The sequence below is a fragment of the Gobio gobio genome (assembly GCF_949357685.1).
Source record: "Gobio gobio genome assembly, chromosome: 24".
NCBI classification, from domain to species: Eukaryota; Metazoa; Chordata; class Actinopteri; order Cypriniformes; family Gobionidae; genus Gobio; species Gobio gobio.
Genome location: NC_137120.1, coordinates 2,062,562 through 2,080,977, shown reverse-complemented (window position 1 = coordinate 2,080,977; position 18,416 = coordinate 2,062,562). Strand labels below are relative to the sequence as shown.

At 42.4% G+C, this 18,416-nt stretch overlaps 1 protein-coding gene and 1 long non-coding RNA gene across 3 annotated transcripts in view; both read left to right on the top strand.

Moving 5' to 3' along the window:
* LOC307121078 overlaps positions 1-18,416 on the top strand; it is a 65,346-nt gene that overhangs the window by 9,539 nt on the left and 37,391 nt on the right. The gene's annotated exons all lie outside the window — the stretch shown is intronic.
* LOC307120570 (GTPase IMAP family member 8-like) overlaps positions 7,690-18,416 on the top strand; it is a 32,923-nt gene continuing 22,196 nt past the window's right edge. Inside the window, exons 1-3 of one of the 2 annotated variants that reach the window (XM_079807671.1) lie at positions 7,690-8,146; positions 10,321-10,356; positions 16,178-16,855. In XM_079807671.1, coding sequence (XP_079663797.1) covers positions 8,131-8,146; positions 10,321-10,356; positions 16,178-16,855 — 730 coding nt within the window. In that variant the 5' untranslated portion in view covers positions 7,690-8,130. The remainder of the gene's footprint in view (positions 8,147-10,320; positions 10,357-16,177; positions 16,856-18,416) is intronic. The other variant, XM_079807672.1, reaches the window with a different exon arrangement.

Below are 18,416 nucleotides of genomic sequence, written 5' to 3'. Positions count from 1 at the left end.
TCTGGGAGGAGGGAGAGCAGGAATCGAAGAGAAGGAAGTATTATAACTCGGATGAGAATAGGTCACACAGGACTTAATAGTACACTATATAAGATTGGAAAGCATCCAACTGGGGAATGCACATACTGTTGTCAACAAGAAACAGTTGAGCATGTACTTTTTCATTGTATGAAATATAATAATGAGAGACATCACCTTATTCAGTCACTTAAGATAGCAAAACATCATGACTTTACATTGCCAGGTTTATTAGGGAAAACAGATAGCAAGTTGTATGATGATATTATTACATTTTTGAAAGTAAGTAAATTATACAAAAGAATATAACGTTTTGATTGTTTGTTTGTTTATTTGTTATGTTTTATTTTCCAGTTTGTTTATTTGTTTTGATTGTTTTTGTTTGTTTGTTTGTTTATTTATATGACGTATACAAATAATATCCTTATCCATACTCCATTCCAGTCGGTGGCGGTAATGCACCAATAAGTTAGGTTGCCAACCGCCAATAAACACCAAAGAAGAAGAAGAAGTTCTGTAATCATTATGGATTATACTGATTATACTTTATTGTAATGTAGAGTGTAAACGAAAGCTGTGCCTGAATCCACTGTTGTCACGGAGCTAAAAGCAGTGAATTCCATTAACATGGTGAGTTGTTTATCTAGGCATCTGAGTTCGCTAATATTCATGCTAACAGGCCAGGCTTTTGCTGCCCATTTTTGTATTTAACCTAGTCTGCTGAGTTTGAGTTAGCTAGCATCTATGTTAATCTGTGTTAATGGGTGAATCAATACAAAGATGCTCCTTGTGTAAAGGTAAAGGTGTAAAGCCTGCTGTGTGCATATGTTAATAAGGTAATTAGCCACAATAGGCTAGCGACATACTGGTTAATGTCTTTGAAACCAAGTTATTTCGTTTGTGGGTTATAAAAAGAAATGTTAACTTTTCATACTGTTGCTGAATAGTTAGGTTGTTAAATAATGATGTTAAAAATTGTGTCCGAAATAGATGCCCGAGCCACCTCAGCTGACCCCTCTCGATGTGGAGGAGCAGCGGCTCTACTCCGAGTTCCTCCCGAGTGACCGAGCTTCTCACCCTATCTCTAAGGGAGCGCCCAGCCACCCTGCGGAGAAAGCTCATTTCAGCCGCCTGTATCCGGGATCTTGTCCTTCCGGTCATGACCCAAAGCTCATGACCATAGGTGAGAGTAGGAACGTAGATTGACCGGTAAATCGAGAGCTTTGCCTTGCAGCTCAGCTCCTTCTTTACCACGACAGACCGGTACATCGACCGCATTACTGCAGAAGCTGCACCGATCCGTCTGTCAATCTCCTGTTCCATCCTTCCCTCACTCGTGAACAAGACCCCAAGATACCTGAACTCCTTCACTTGAGGCAGGAACTCTCCACCAACCTGAAGTGGGCAATCCACCCTTTTCCGACTGAGAACCATGGCCTTGGACTTGGAGGTGCTGATTCCCATCCCAGCCGCTTCACACTCGGCCGCAAACCGTCCCAGTGCACGCTGAAGGTCCTGGTCTGAGGAGGCCAACATGACAACATCATCCGAAAAAAGCTGTGGTCACTGAAGCTTAAAGAGGTGTAATTTTTAGTGCATTCTTTCCACTGTTACCGGTGCAGAGGGGGATAAATAAGCTCACTAACGTCTTAATGCCTCTGGAGAAATTCTAGAGAAATTCATATAGTTTTGATACCTGAGAAGAAATATAAGAGCTGTTGTACAACGAGAGAAAGATTTTTATATTGCATTATAGGTGTACTGAAATATTATCTAATTTTATTTTGTAGAAGCCTGTAGCAGTCCATTTATTCACTGAATGGTAATTGAAATAAATGATTTGGCCTTATTTATAGGTCAGGTTTTGATAAAGAGTTGGAAACATCGTGCAGAGATCCTTTCTACGGAGTGATACAGATCCACACGTTCCAGACGTTTTCCCAGAGATTCATAGATTCCCAGTCCGGGTGGCTGGGTGGCGAGCCAACCGTGTTTGTGACTCTGACTTTAGACGGATTGCCCGGATCATCATCTTCATCTTTGTCGTGGTAGGACAAACACTAACTCAAACTGAAAAAAGGGCCCCAACGGTGAAACTGAACTCTTGTCAATCAAGGCAAGCCTAAACAAGAACGAACTGAGCTCAAAGAATCTGAAAAGATAGGGTTTTGTTTACGTGCGCACTTTATTATTTTAGTTTGTTATTTTTCATAAATGTGTTTTTTTGTATGTATGTTGCACCCTGTGAATTTAATACAGGTTGTCTAAACTGTCATTCTGGTGTGGTATTTTTTTATTGATATTCAATTCTCAGGCTCTTAACAATTTAGCGTTTTCTGATTCTGGTCCAAATCATATTCTACAACTACTTTAGACTATTAAACCATGTACATTATTACTACCTCGTAATAAGGGTTACACAGACGACGGCTATAGGTAAGACAAAAAGTTATATGTTTCACGACTTGTTTATTGACTTGTTAATATCAGTTTATTATGGAATATGTAACAATCGGGTCTGTGTCTTCACGCCGGGATCGGTTCCAGCTTTTAAATAATAGACGGGTCCAGGTTGGTTCCGGGTGCTACATTTTTGGCATTTCTCGGATCTGCACGGGTCCGGGTCCAGCTTTTGAAATAATAGACGGGTCCGGGTTGGTTCTGTTTAGCACATTACGGGTCTCTTCGAGTTCAGGTAATTTTTGGACCTGTGAAGACCTCTACTTCCGGGTCAATCTGGAAGTTTAATTCTTAATTAGTTGAATTAAGTTTAATTTTCATGGTATCCAAAAGGCAAAAAAAGAATGTGGCAGCAGCTAACAATGAAAAATAAAAACATAATTCAATCAGGTAAAGCTTTAACCATTAAAGGTTCATGGGTGTAGGTTTAATGACTTTACAAACATTTGAAATATTAAATAAATATCATTCAGTGTCCAATGTGCAGCCGCTTTCCCACATAGACCCTTTTCACTGTGATGACGTGTTTTAACGGTCATCAATATTGTAAATCCTGCAACAGTTTTTGCATTTTCATATGTTTAAATGTATGTACATTTATAACACTAATACTTTGTATTAAATTACTTTTACAAACCTATTTTAAAACAAGTGGCCGCTGCTGTGAGAGTGTTTCTTATACAGCGTCTATGGGAGTGATGGTAAAAATGAACATCTTTCTCTCTTTTCACTGCCGTTATTAATCTCACTCTATTTTCTCCTCTTTTTGAAAGTTGTGAAATCACTATTGTGGAGTTTTTCTTTTGCTATTTGAGCAAATATGGACACAAAATATATATTTAACCGCTATAAAAGTTAACCCATGACGACTTCAGCTTCGGATACCCAGAAATGTGAAAAGGGTCTATACTCTGTCCACATAATGAAATGTTCTCTGATCCCACCTGTTACATTTATTAATCAGGGGAATGACATTAACATTTGACTTCTACTCAGGCCAGCCAAACTCCAGCACCACTGACAGATGAAGAGGAGATGGAGGAAGAATATTAACATCCAACAGGAAAAAGAATAAAGCATTTGTAGGAAATAAAGATGACCATAAAAATTGTAAATAAATATATTTAACAGCTGTGGTGGTGGTTATGGTATATATCTCGTACTACCATTAGGCATTCTTCCATCTCATACAGTTATCCGTTTTCAGAAAGTGTGATGATGGGAATATGAGTGTCATCAATGCGTCCAACCACTGGAAATCCTAAAGGACATTCTGATTATTATGGATACTTCTAGAGGTTCATCAAGTGAACGTTAGGATCCTGTAGAAAAGGACATGCTATTTTTGTCACATTGACGTGTCCTCATGATGAAAATATGAGCAATGAATGAATGTACCTCCACTCAAGGGGCGTAACTTTGGGTCTACCATTGGGAGGGTTAAACTTGCGGCATATTTATTAATTTATTTATTTATTGAATAATTTTCTTGTGTAAAAGATACAGTATAGGCATGCATGCTCAAAAGGAGTGGCGTAACCACTGAACTAGCCCATAGCAGCTAGCTGTCAATGGATGACATCTCTAGTCTCTAGTCAAGTAAATGATGCAATCCCCCCAAAAACGTGTGACTGTATTGGAGAAATAGCAACTTAAGTTAGAATTCAGTGACATTGGTTCTACACAGTCCCTAGCACCCTCTGGCTTTACCTCGTAGGACACTGGCAAACGAACATCTAGCCAGCCAACTCCAGTCAACAAAACAAATCATCAGCTAACTCTGTTTCTCAAACTTTTTCTGCCATTCCCCACTTCAGAGGTAGGAAAGAGTTCCGAGCCCCACCTGTCTCCAATCACCCCGACAAAATGTTAATAAACTAGGCTTTAAGTTTTACTGTTAAAATCTATTTTATTAACATCACATTTTAAAAACTTAACATCAAATAACAGTATTAAAAATGTTCAAATAGAGAAAATGAAAGTGCAATTATATTATCACTTTGCATGAAATAACACTCAAAAGTAGATTAAAAAAAATTGTGTTTGCATTTAGCCTCGGATAACATCAAATTCAGAAACTGAGAAAATACAAGTGTGAACTAACGTTAACGTTAACTTAGTTGTGCTTTGATTCATTTTGTCACTTTGCAAACCCCATGCAAAAAGAACAAAAAAATTAAAATAATAATAATCTCAAATTGAGCCGGAGGTGGTAAATTCCTAATAATGTAGGTATTTTTTTAGGTATTTTAATAAAATAGATACCTAAAATACGCTGCGCATACAGCTCAACTAACTCGAACGTTATAAAGGTGTTTGAACAAAAAAACACATCCACTTGCACATATTTGACAATCGAATATCAGATATATCCTGCTATAGCTAACAAATGTGTGAAATTTTGAATAAAAAAAGGAAATAAAAGCAGATCATCAGTCACACAGGCTGCGGTGTGACAAGCAATGAATGACGCGTCTCCATGGGAACCATAAAGTGATAGTTGCTACTATGATCAATAGGCCTTTATCACACTTCCTATTTCCGGTAAGTGAAGCAGTGCACCTCTACTTCCGGTCCCATCGCGACGCAATCAAAACGCGGGTGTAACTGCAGCGATCCCGTGCTCTAATACTAAATAATGACATCCTTACCTCAGATTTGACCATTTCCTGACACTAAAAGAATAGAGGAGAGCATGGGTGAGACTGATATGGTGGGATGAAGTTGTGTGTTTGTGTGTTGTAGGCCTATGCATTTCCAAACTGCGGATGTTTACGTGTCTCATATCGTCAGCCTGCTGAAATGTTCCCATACAAATGTGCATTCTGAATAATAAATACATTTCTAACCTGCCGCAGTCCAGTGATTGTCTTCTCATTAACAGTGTGTCTCTTACTAATCATATTTCATACCTGTTGTTACATTTTTAAATGAATTTGACTGATAAACACCCTTACGAAAGTTAAGTTAACCATGGTTTTATTATAGTAAGAATGTAGTAACCATGTTTTTTGTTGTTGTGTGGATTGACTACCATTTGTATTACTTTTACTACAAATACCATGGTTAAACTACAAGAACCATATTTTATTTGTAATAAAACCATGGTTCATTTTCTTGTAATAAATAGATGAATGAATGCGCGGTAACTGCCTTAAAGAAAGTTAACGATGTTAAGCATTTAATTAATCTTAAACAGTAATATGTTAACAGCGTGACTGAATTTTGGTATAAATGTGTGAATTACATATACTGTAGCATACAGTGAAATGATTGTCAATGAAAAGTGACAGAACAATGACTAAAATATTAATACAAATCAATATGTTCATTCAGATCTTATTCTTCAGGTCTCACACACTTCATCGCAATCTATTTAAACGAGCACTGGCTCCGTGTGGTGAAATAATCACGTATGTTTACGACCCTCGGCTTATGTCGGATTAAAAAACTACAAGTTCAACAGAGTTTGGAAAATGCTGTACACAGTAATGATCAGTTTATCTCTTCTCCTGTCTCGGAAAATGTCCGGATTTTTAAATCATCCTCCAGATGCTTATTTTAATTGTTGTTGGGTCAGCTAGGTGTTCACAGCACATTGAAAACATGCATAACCGGAAGAATCAGCACTGCTTCGACGCGCACTTCCGGTATTCAATTCCTCTGTGATAAAGGCCTATAACGGTCGCCTTGAAAAAAATTTAAACTTACATGTGAAAAGGTTAAGTAAGGCTTACATTTAAATGTGTCTTTGTTTTGTTTTGAGTGTATGGTCAATAAATAAAGGAATTAAAAAGATGGGCACATAACCTGTTTGTCGCGCCCCACTTGTCATGTCTCCATTCCCACCCCACCAGTGGGCCGCGCCCGCACCCCACACTTTGAGATTATTTAAAATATGATACTATCTTTCTTGCTGGCAAATGAAATTAAAAAAGAAAACGAACAAAAGTATTAATTCGGAATATTTCATATTTTATTTTAATCTGAATGATGTGATGATATTGGGGGGGGGGGGGGTAATATTAGCTGGATCTGATTTTTGAGGGGGTCATGACAGGCAGATCATTTAATTTGTTTTAAGTAAACTTCGTTTATATTTGTACTTGAAATACGACAAAATACTCAGTAAGAAAAGCATTTGTGGCGTTTGAATGAATGAATGAAGTATTTAAACACCGCTGGCGTTTTAAAAAGGGGAGTTTACCAAAGAAAACCAGCTCCAGACCAGGTTAGGTTCACAGAGTAAGAGATACCCTGGTAACTGAGTATAAGTTACCTCTCTTTCAGAAACTGGCTTGACTTACCCCACTTTCTCAGGTTTGACATACCTCCCATTCTGAAACAGAAAACCCAGAGTTTCCCTTCATTTTAGGGTTAACATACAGAGTTTTCACTTAACCTCCTTTCTGAAACGGCCCCAGGAATGGTTTGAGGAGCACAACAACGAGTTTGAGACGTTGACTCAACCTCCAATCCAATTGAGCATCTGTGGGACGTGCTGAACAAACAAGTACGATCCATTGAGGGCCCACCTCACAACTTACAGGACTTAAAGGATCTGCTGCTAACATCTTGGTGCCAGATATCACAACACACCTTCAGGGGTCTAGTGGAGTCCATGCCTCGCGGGTCAGGGCTGTTTTGGCAGCAGGTTTATGAATTATTATAAAAGCTTTATGAAATATTAGCCAAAAAGGGGGGCCACAATATTAGGAAAGTGGTCATAATGTTATGCCTGATCTGCGTATGCAGTCCGTAACTTTTGGCGCTCTAGTGGTTAATAAACAGAACTGCACGCGTCTTGCGGAAGAGCACTGCAGCCGGAGCTACTTCTCTCTGTTTATGTCTATGGCGAGTCACGCAGGGACTGAGCTCCTCCGCAGCGGCTCCGCTCTGAAATAGTCCCAACATAAACACTTATTATAAGTGTACCATAATTATTCAGGGTAAGACAAAAACACGGTTTGGAAAATGGATTCATGTTGTACATTCTCCTTATATAATTTTTGTAAATCTTGAACACAAAAAAAGTTACGGACAGCAGCTTTAACATAATTATATATATTTTCACACACGCGCACAAAAGGTTGGCTAAACCTTAAGGGTTTTATCCATTCCACTGCGCTACTTTTCCATTCTGTTGGTGTGTAATCATGCGTTAAACAGCTGTGTGTGTGTGTGTGTGTGTGTGTGTGTGTGTGTGTGTGTGTGTGTGTGTGTGTGTGTGTGTGTAGGCTCGTAAACCAAGCGCGCATTTGCCACTACTATAGGCATCTTTGGGCTTGTTATTTTTCCATATTAATCGGTGAAGTGACAGGTTAGTTCAGCGGGAGTGTGTGTCCTTCTGTGCCAGTGTCAGTGATATTGAACGGAGAAAAGCTGTTAAAGCCGTCAGAAAGCTCGCGGACAGGGGATGCTCCAATGGCACTGACCACCCATGGACAAACATCTGTAGCATATATTTATGAAAATGAGTTTGAATCTGCTTATTTTATATACGTCAGAGTTAAAGAAGAATCGGCATCTTCCGTGTTTAATTTCTGGTTTAAAATAATTACCGAACGGAATAATATTCTCTTTCCCGGTCCTCCGCAGGCGTGGCTCAGGTGAGCTCTCGGAATTCTTTCGGTTTTGATTCAAGCTGTGGAAATGGCGTCGAGTTCGGGTAAGAATCAAATTAAGACACAAATACAGCCTATGATGAAAGAATGCTTCCTCAGTGTTTATGAAATATTAGCCACAGTAGACAACGGTTTACTTCATAGTTATTGTACGCTCTTATATTTACGCTTAAAATTGGCATTGAAGACCAGGAAGTAAGGCTACATCTCATATAGCTACATTTTTACACATCAACTCTGTTATCTAGACAGAGGAAATCATTTTGCATTTTGAATGAACAACCAAAGCAACAACCATTTTAATGTATGCTTGAAACAAACTTAAGGATGTTGAGATTGATCAGATGTGTAATAGTAAAAGTATAAAAGTATAACCTATGCCAACATGAAGCCGTCAAGCATTTTTACTCCATAAATCTACACAAGCTGCTCTGATTGATGGTCCCTATGCAGTGTTCACTTCTCCATGACACTTGCAATTCATGAATTACTGAAATTCTGAGGCTCGTTTCAAAGAGCCCACACCCCCAATGAAAAACAAACGTGCAATGCAACTATCTCTGTTATAACATTAAATATAAATATCATAAGGTTTCCCAGCAGAGCCTTCGCTCCCCACGTGCATCAATGAGCCTTGGCCGCCCATGACCCTGTGGCCGGTTCTCCACTGGTCCTCGATGACCCTGTGGCCAGTTCTCCACTGGTCCTCCATGACCCTGTGGCCAGTTCTCCACTGGTCCTCCATGACCCTGTGGCCGGTTCTCCACTGGTCCTCCATGACCCTGTGGCCGGTTCTCCACTGGTCCTCCATGACCCTGTGGCCGGTTCTCCACTGGTCCTCCATGACCCTGTGGCCGGTTCTCCACTGGTCCTTCATGACCCTGTGGCCGGTTCTCCACTGGTCCTTCATGACCCTGTGGCCGGTTCTCCACTGGTCCTTCATGACCCTGTGGCCAATCTGGCCCTTGTCAAACTCGCTCAAATCCTCTGATTGGTTTATTGCTCGTTACGACCAAAACACACCCATGACTCATTAAGAGACGAGGGACGACCCTTTTGGATCATGCGCTCAGATCGTTAAAGTAGGGCCCGATATGACTATGTATATTTTAAGGTAAAATGGAGAATGAAATAAAATGCAATAAATGCAGATTATTGAAGTTATTTAAGCACATAAAACATTTCTTAGCAGCGCCGCTGACCTGTTGAGCCTCACTACTGTCCACACTAAACCAGAACTAATGTTACAATCACGACTGAAGACACCAGCGTTCTGTGCTCAGTTCTGATTGGTGCAAACACTGGGAAGTTACAGCTTTTCAGTTGATACACAAATGTAAGGCAAGGCAAGGTAATTTTCTTTGTATAGCACATTTCATGCACAGTGGCAATTCAAAGTGCTTTACACAGAAATGAAGTTAAAATAGTCATAGGTGAATAAAATAAAAATATATATAGTATAACAGTTATAATAGGAATTAAAAGGAAATAAAAATAATGCTGAAATCCCCTATCTGGGATGGAAGAAAATGGAGAATCAGGTTTACTTTAAAAAAATATTTGTCAGGTAACTGTGCGTTTAGACAGTACCCTTACAGACAAATCTTCTTGGCCTAACTTGAGGGCGTTCTCTAGATGTTTTACCCGCCAGAGCAGATCTAAACGGGTCTTCCTCGCACCGGAGGGAGTACTCGAAAATATTTGTCAGGTAACTGTGCATTTAAACATTACCCTTACAGACAAATCTTCCTGGACAGGAACACCAGGGCTATCTCTACTTTGTTCGACCGTCAGAGCGGATCTACACGGTCCTTCCTCTTACCACCAAGGCTATACAGATCTATCCGTCAGAGCAGATCTAAACGGATCGTCCTCGCGCGGAGGGATTTCGATTTATCGCTCCCCCGTCTCTCAACCTCTTCCACCCAGACAGCCTTAACAAAATAAAAAATAATAAAAAATAAAAAGTATAATTAAAAACTAAAAATAAAACAGGGTTAAATTGAAACACATAATTAAAGTGCAAGCAGTTTGGACAAAGCACAGAGCTCATTGAGTAAATGCATAAGATAAGGTGCAATCAGTCAGTAAATGCACAGCTAAACAGATGTGTTTTGAGTCTGGATTTGAAATGTAATTAACTTATAATGGCTAAACCCTCTGTTCTCTCTCTCTCTCTCTCTCTCTCTCTCTCTGTGTGTGTGTGTGTTTTCAACAGCAGGTAGAAGAAGTCCAGAATATGATCGTCCTAACAGTAAGTGAATTAAATCACTGGCAGTGAGAGTTGAAACAACACATGGTTTCTTTAATTAAACATTATGGGTAAATCTCTTAAATTATATAAAAGGTCTGTGAATAAAATGATCATTCCATAACATTCAGAGTTGATTCAGTTGAAGAAAATCATGTCATTGTTTACTCTCTATCGTGTTGTTCTAAAATATATTGACTTTTTCCTTTTGCTGAACACAAAACATCCAAACTGTGGCTTTTCATATTGCAAAAATTTATGATTTTATGATTAATAATAATAATATACTTTTTTTTAAAACTAGTACATACAACTATGTGCTTTATTCCAAGACTTCATTAGGTTTATGTGAGAAATGGAGCCGTAATGTTAGTGACTAACGATTGGGGGGTGGGGTCGCTTAGAAGCCAATCATCTTCGAGAATTCTGGCAGTGCCAATGCCATGGGCATGCGGAATTTGCATACGTAACTCCTGGGTATATAAGGAAGTACGTGGGCAATACCGCATTATGTTACCTGCTGAGGAGCCAAGACTGAACTCCCGGCCGTTCCAGCGGTACAGCGGAGTGGCAAAGGGACATTATGTCTCCGTTCCCTCCTCAGGTAACGAGGGTTACATACGTAACTGAGACGTTCCCTTTCGTTCAGTCACTACGACGTAACGTTAGTGACTAACGAATGGGGGTCCCAATATAATCACGCCATTTGGCTGTCTTCGAGTGCCCTGCGTAAGTGCGAGTGCCCTGTCGTAAGACTAGTACGGACGAAGGACTCCCACTAAACACAGGAATACCAAGGTACACTGGGAAGCATATTCCAGTGGAGATATGCCAGAATGCCTACCCGTAGGGAGGACTTAGAGAGTACACATATGACCCGCTATGGGCTGCATATGGAGAACTCTGGGGTACCAGCCGAAGGTGGATTTTTAACCCCAGGGGTGGCAGGGACTTGCCAAGGGAAAGACACCTGCTCACTGAGGAGGCTTACGGTGGAAATACACGTGTGGGGGTCGCCGGAGGGGAACCATGCACACGGGGCACCTGGCCGAACACGAGGGTCTGGGCTCATAGAGGGCAGACTTACTGGCGTCGGCGTCGACAGTGCTGGAGGAACTCAGGGCTCTCGGGAAGCTCACCTGAGGAGAACCATCGCACGTATCCAGTCCATGGAGTGGAATGGTGAGCAAGCGAAGACACCTGAGCCTAGTCCATTACCGGCCACTAGTAGAGGCGAGTACATAGTTGGACACAGGCTCCACTCGGAGATTGTAGAATCTGGCGAATGTGTTCGGTGTCGCCCAGCCTGCAGCTCTGCAGATGTCTGTTAGCGAGGCGCCGTGCGCTAGAGCCCAAGAGGAGGCCACACTCCGAGTGGAGTGGGCCCTAACCCCAAGGGGACACGGTCGACCCTGCTGCTGGTAAGCCAAAACAATGGTGTCCACTATCCAGTGAGACAGCCTTTGCTTTGAGAGAGCTTTTCCCTTCCGCTCTCCACCATAACAGACAAAGAGCTGGTCTGAGGTCCTGAAACACTGCGTCCTGTCTACGTGAGCGTGGTGGGCGCATACTGGACAGAGCAGTGCCAAGGCTGGGTCTGACTCCTCCAAAGGCAGCGCTTGCAGATTCACCACCTGGTCTCTGAACAGAGTGGTGGGAACCTTGGGCACATATCCCGAACTCCAGGCACGCTTTGTCAACCGAAAAATGCTTGCAGGTCCCCTACCCTCTTGATGGAGGCCAATGCGGTCAAGAGCGCTGTCTTCATAGACAAGAACTTAAACCGACTGACTGGAAAGGCTCAAAGGGGGACCTCTGCAGAGCATCTAAGACTACTGAGAGGTCCCAAGAGGGTACGAGGGGAGAGCGAGGAGGATTCAGTCTCCCCGCTCCCCTCATAATCAGGTCGTGCTGACTGACCTTTTTGCTCTCCAAGAGATCGTGGTGGGCAGATATTGTGGCCACATAAACTTTAAGGGTGGAGGAAGACAGCCTTCGCTCCAACCCTTCTTGGAGGAACAAGAGCACAGACCCGTTCGGGCATTTCCAGGGGACTTCTTGGCGGGAAGAACACCAGGTGACGAAGAGGTTCCACTTCAACGCATAGACGTGTCTGGTAGACTCTGCCCTAGCGGAAGTGATGGTAGCCACCACCGTATGTGGTAGGGTACTCAAACCTGCCGCGTCCCATCCAGGAGCCACACGTGGAGGTTCCAAAGATCGGGACACGGGTTCCAAAGGGTGCAGCGTCTCTGAGTGAAGAGGTCCGGTCTCAGAGGGATAGGCCAGGGAGGGGCTGTCACAAGGAGTAAGAGTTTGGGGAACCAGGTCCGGCCGTGCCAGTACGGGGCGACCAGAAGGACCTGCTCCTTGTTCTCCCTGATCTTGCACAAGAGCTGTGCGAGAAGGCTCACTGGGGGAATGCATATTTGCATAGGCCCCGCGGCCAGCTGTGCGCCAGTGCATCCGTGCCGAGCGTGCCCTCGGTCAGGGAATAGAACAGGCTGCAATGGGAAGAGTCATGGGAGGCAAACAGATCAACCTGTGCATCGCCGAACTGTTCCCAAATCAGCTGGACCGTCTGGGGATGGAGTCTCCATTCTCCCGGAAGTGACTGAAGCCGTGAGAGCTCGTCGGCTGCACAGTTCAGAACTCCCGGAATATGGACAGCTCGAAGGGACCTCAGATGCTTCTGACTCCATAGAACGAAATGGCGGGCGAGTTGAGGCATACGGCGGGAGCATAGATCAGCCTGGTGGTAGATGTACGCTACAGTGGCCGTGTAGTCTGACCGGACTAGTGCATGTTGACCCTTCAGCAACGCTAGGAATCGGTGCAGGGCAAACCGTACTTCCAGCAACTCGAGGCAATTGACACGCAGGAGGAGCAGGGGTCCTGTCCAGGAGCCCGCGGCAGCACGTCCATTGCACATGGCACCCCAGCCCGTGGAGGAGGCATCTGTTGACACAACAATATGCCTGGAAACTCGTCCTAAGGGCCACCGGCCGGTAGAAATGAGTTTCAGCCACGGGGTGAGGGTCTGCAGACAGGCCAGAATCACTGGGACCCGGAGCGTGCCCGAATGCCATGCCCATCTTTGGACTCGATCACGAAGCCAAAGCTGAAGCGGTCTCGTATGAAGCAATCCGAGCGGCGTTACTGCGGCTGCAGATGCCATATGCCCCAAGAGCCTCTGAAAAAACTTCAGTGGGACCACACTCTTGCTCTCAAATTAATGAAGGCAAGTCATCAGTGACTGCGCACACTCGCTGGTAAGCAGCACGCACATGGCGACCGAGTCGGAAACCATACTGAGAAAAGAGATCCACTGCACGTGGCAGAGTCACTCTTCTCCCAGTTGACCCGAAGGCCCAAACGGGCTAAGTGCTGGAGCACTTGGACTCTGTGTTCACACACCCGCTCTCGAGAGTGACCCAGTCGTCGAGGTAGTTCAGGATGCGAACCCCATGCTGCCTGAGTGGCGCAAGGGCTACCTCGATAGACTATGTGGAGTCATGAGGGGACAGAGCTGGCCCGAATGGGAGGGCCGCGTACTGAATGTCCACCCCTCGAAGCAAACCGTAGGAACGGTCTGTGTCGAGGAAGGATGGAGACATGGAAGTAGGCGTCCTTCAGGTTGATCGCTGCAACCAATCTACCGGACGAACGCGTCCGAGGAGGCGTTCGCTACCAACATCCTGAACGGAAGCCTGTGAAGGGATCGGTTCAGGACGGGCAGGTCCAGGATTGGCCGTAACCCACCGGTTTCCTAGGGTACAATGAAGTAAGGGCTGAGGAAGCCGGACTTCATTTTGGCTGGAGGCATTCTCGCGCATGCGTCGTGGAGGCACACACGGAAGACAAGAACAAGTTGGATAAAGGTGTTATTTTGATTTTTTTTTGCGCACAAAAACTATTGTCGTCGCATCGTAAAATTATTGTAGAGTCACTGTGGTGAGATGGACTTTGTAACAACGTTTTAAGTGCCTTTTATGCGTCTTGGGAGTATAAATGTACTGAATGCCAATGGAGCCCTATCTGAAGCCTTTCTCAGCCATCAGCTTTCAACATAAATATCTTCATTTGTGTTCCGAATATGAACGGAGGTCTTACGGGTGTCGAACGACATGAGGGTGAGTAATTAATGACAGAATTTTCATTTTTGGGTGAACTAACCCTTTAAGACATTACTGACGGTGTTTACATTAATTTTGCGTCATAAAAGCATTTTGAGACACACACAGACACGTGCGCGAGGACTCTTCACAAAGCATGCCATGAGCATTTGATACGGAAAGCCTTCTGTCAGTGAGTTTCTTATTTTTAATATATACGCACACTGCATTCCTAACGACATAAATGAAGCCTTCATTGAACACACACTGTAAGCGTGACATCAAGCAAAGTTTCTCACAGCTGTGCAATGAAGCCTGCGAATGTCATTGCAATTCGCTTCAACCTTTCCAAACGTTATGAAAGATTATTTTATGGTTTGTGTGTGTGTGTGAGAGAGATAATGGAAGCAATCAGAATATGGGTGTTTCTAAAACACACGCAGCGCCACCGCGCACCTGCAGTTAAAATCTAAGCTCAGAATCACTGGAGAGAGAACATTTTCTCCCACCTCTATTGTAGCCTATAGTATGAACAACACAATATTAGATAGATTAAACACAGTTTTTTTTCTTTTAGGCCAGGCATATGATATGTGTAACGTGCCAAGTTGATGCTTCTTCTGCAGACTTTACTCTCGCGTGTCACGTGACCAGACTGTAATCGCAGCCTTTGCGGTTAGGAAATCGTGTTTTATCATATCGCGATATTATCGCAAATGCAATTAATCGTTCAGCCCTAGAGGAAAGCTCTGCAGAGTGCCGAAGCGCCCAGGGAAAACACACACAGCTGTTGCAGATCACTGCACAGATCAGCAGGCAGGCAATGTGAGATCGCTGGAAAGCGCCGTCACACCAACACCCTGGAGAACCGCTCGTCTCGAAGACTGAAGAGAGGACTTCAGAATTCAGGCTTAGAGGAGTGAAGAGATGCTCTTGGCTCCAAAGCAGAAACATAATGCGATATTGCCCACGTACTTCCTTATATACCCACACGGTGGGGCGGAGTTACCTATGCAAATTCCGCATGCCCATGGCATTGGCACTGCCATTGACCGTTTTTGAATTCTCGAAGATGATTGGCTTCTAAGTGAAACCCCCATTCGTTAGTCACTAACGTTACGTCGTAGTGACTGAATGAAAGGGAACAGTTCATCCAGCTCTTGGTCAAATCTTCTGAAATCTCTAGGGCTGTAATCTCCCAGTCGATTAGTCGATTATTAGTCGATACATTTTTTAGATACGATACGTACAATTTTTTTTTTTTAAATGGGAAAAAAGTCGAATTCAAATTTTTGTAATGTGCGATGCGCTGTGGCCACTATTTGTACTAGTTTTGAGCCTATGCTTTATTTTTCAGTTATGCACTTAATTTAGTTTCTGCTCTTGATCTGGCTTGTTTAATAAATATTCCTTTTTATTAAAGTGGATGTGCCTTTTGTGTTTAAGAGTAAAAGCTTTAAGTTAATAGTCTAGCCGTGAAGCTGAGCTCCTGTTCGAGCTGCACAGAGCGGCTGATAATGTCTGTCAGTTATTATAATACATATGACAAAAACAATTGTCTAAATTATGTTGCATATTCCTCAAAAGTTCTTGTGATGATATCACTAGTTGACAACATAGTACTATATTTTGGTACTATGTACTACAACACAATAGCTCAATGATAATTAACTTACAACGTTAGTGTGTGTGTGTGTGCTCTTTTTCAGTGAGTGATCTGAGGATTGTTCTGCTGGGGAAGAATGCATCAGAAAACAGTCGAGTGGGAAACAATATAATGAGAAAGTCAGTGTTTCACAGTGGAGCTCCATCATCTTATTTACAGCAGAACAGTGTGAGAGTCAGTGGAATAGTGGAGGAGAGACACATCACAGTCATCAGCACTCCTCATCTGCTCCAGCCACATCTGCCACTCCATTTGATCACACAGAGAGTGAGAGAGTGTGTGTGTGTGTCTGCTCCAGGACCTCATGTGATCTTACTCGTACTGCAGTCTAAGGACTTCAGATTTGAGGACATGAGAAGAGTGAAAACTGTGCTGAACCTCTTCAGTGAGAAGGCCATTAAACACACTATACTGCTGACTACTGATGAAGAGACATTCACATCCAGAAATATGTGTTCTTCGATGATGAATAGTGTTATTTTTGATTTAATAAGGCAGTGTGGAGGAAGACGTCTTCGGTTTGATTCAAGAAAACCAGGATGGCGCTTTGAGATGTTCAGAACGATAGAGAAGATGCTCAAGGAAGAGAATGAAGAATTCCTCATCTGTGACAGGTATGAGGATGAAGATCTGAGCAGATCTGGAGGTTCAGTCCGAGGAGACGACAGAGACAAGGATGGAAAACTCAATGAGAGCACAAAAACTGGAAGTGATGGAGGAGGTTTGTCAAAGTCTTTTTTTCTGGATAATAGGCCTACCTCAAGAATATGCTCATGACAAAGATGGGCACTCGAGTTAGTGACTCGGACTCAAGTCGCACTCGAGTCGCATTTTATGAGACTTCAGACTTGACTCGACTCGACAAAAAAGACTCTTGAAATTTTAAAAACAACGTCTTTAATCCTTATCTATCGTAAAATTTACAAAAATATATTTATTTGAATGTTATAATATCTGCTTCACATGCACGTGACGTGGTAGATTGGACCCTTGTCATAGAATTTCATTACGGCTGTCCGTGTATTGTAGTGTTTCTCAACGGGGGCGTTCAGAGCACAACGGGGGGCAAGATTTCTGAAAGGGGGGCGTTCAGGTGTTCCTGGGGGGCGTTCAAGAGTTTACAACAAAAATCCAGGCAAGACAAGATTAAACATGTAGGCTAATACAACATTGTAAAATCCGCCAGTTTCATGCGACATGTAAGCTGTGAATCATTTTTTTTTGCAATGACTCAAGCCTCAATCCGGTGTAGAGCTTAGATCGGGCTCAAAAAATTAAGCCCAACCCTACCTGAGCCGAGGCCTAGCCCGGCCTGACACATTAACTGTAATTATGAGCCCGAGCCAGGTTAAAACCCAACCATTTTTTAATACTTGGGCGTTCTGACGAGAATGAGCATAATGAACAATTGAAAATGACAATTTCACTCTGTAATCACATTTAGGTAATAAACACATCTGAGCGCAAAATGCTGCTTGGATAGTTTCAAGATAGTTAAAAATAATTAATACTACAATAATAATTTAACGGTTCATGTATGTTTATTCTTGTTAGAAGCTTTTGTTTTATTTTACTGATTATGAACACAAATTAATCATGACAGACTAAATTAGTTTTATTTTAGGCTATTAATTAGGCTATAGCCTACCATTGATGAAAACAGGCCTATAATTATAACATTTATTCATGAAAAATCATGATTCAATAATTTTTTTATTGAAAGTAAGGTTAATAATTAGAACCCTGTGAAATCCATTTTTTTATTTATTTTTCCTAATTCCGTTTTAATGCTTCTGGATTCCGTTTTTTTAAACTCCATTTTAATGGTTAAATTATTATTAGGGGCCAAGCCCTGAAAGGGCTGTATTTAGGGGCCAAGCCCTGAAAGGGCTGTAGCCCCTCTTGTATCTGTTAGTTTTCTTATTATTTTTCCTCCCCACTGGGTGTCTATGACAGCCCTATGACCCATAAGTAGGAAAATTATGAAATTTGGCAACATTGTAGTGATGCTCATGAAAAGTAATTGGACCAAATTTGGAGTCTCTACAATCAACTCCATAGCGCCACCACCAGTTCAAAAATTCAACATTGAAACTGTTATAACTTTTGAACCCTTTGATGTAGAAAAATGAAACTTAGTACACCTGATTCCTCTCATCATGCTGATCACATTCATCTTACATCAAAACTTAACTTTTTTTTTCACTACTCCTCCTTCAAAATTTGTCCAATTCTCACAAAACTTGGCAGAGATGATCTTTGGACCGAGCTGAACAGAAATG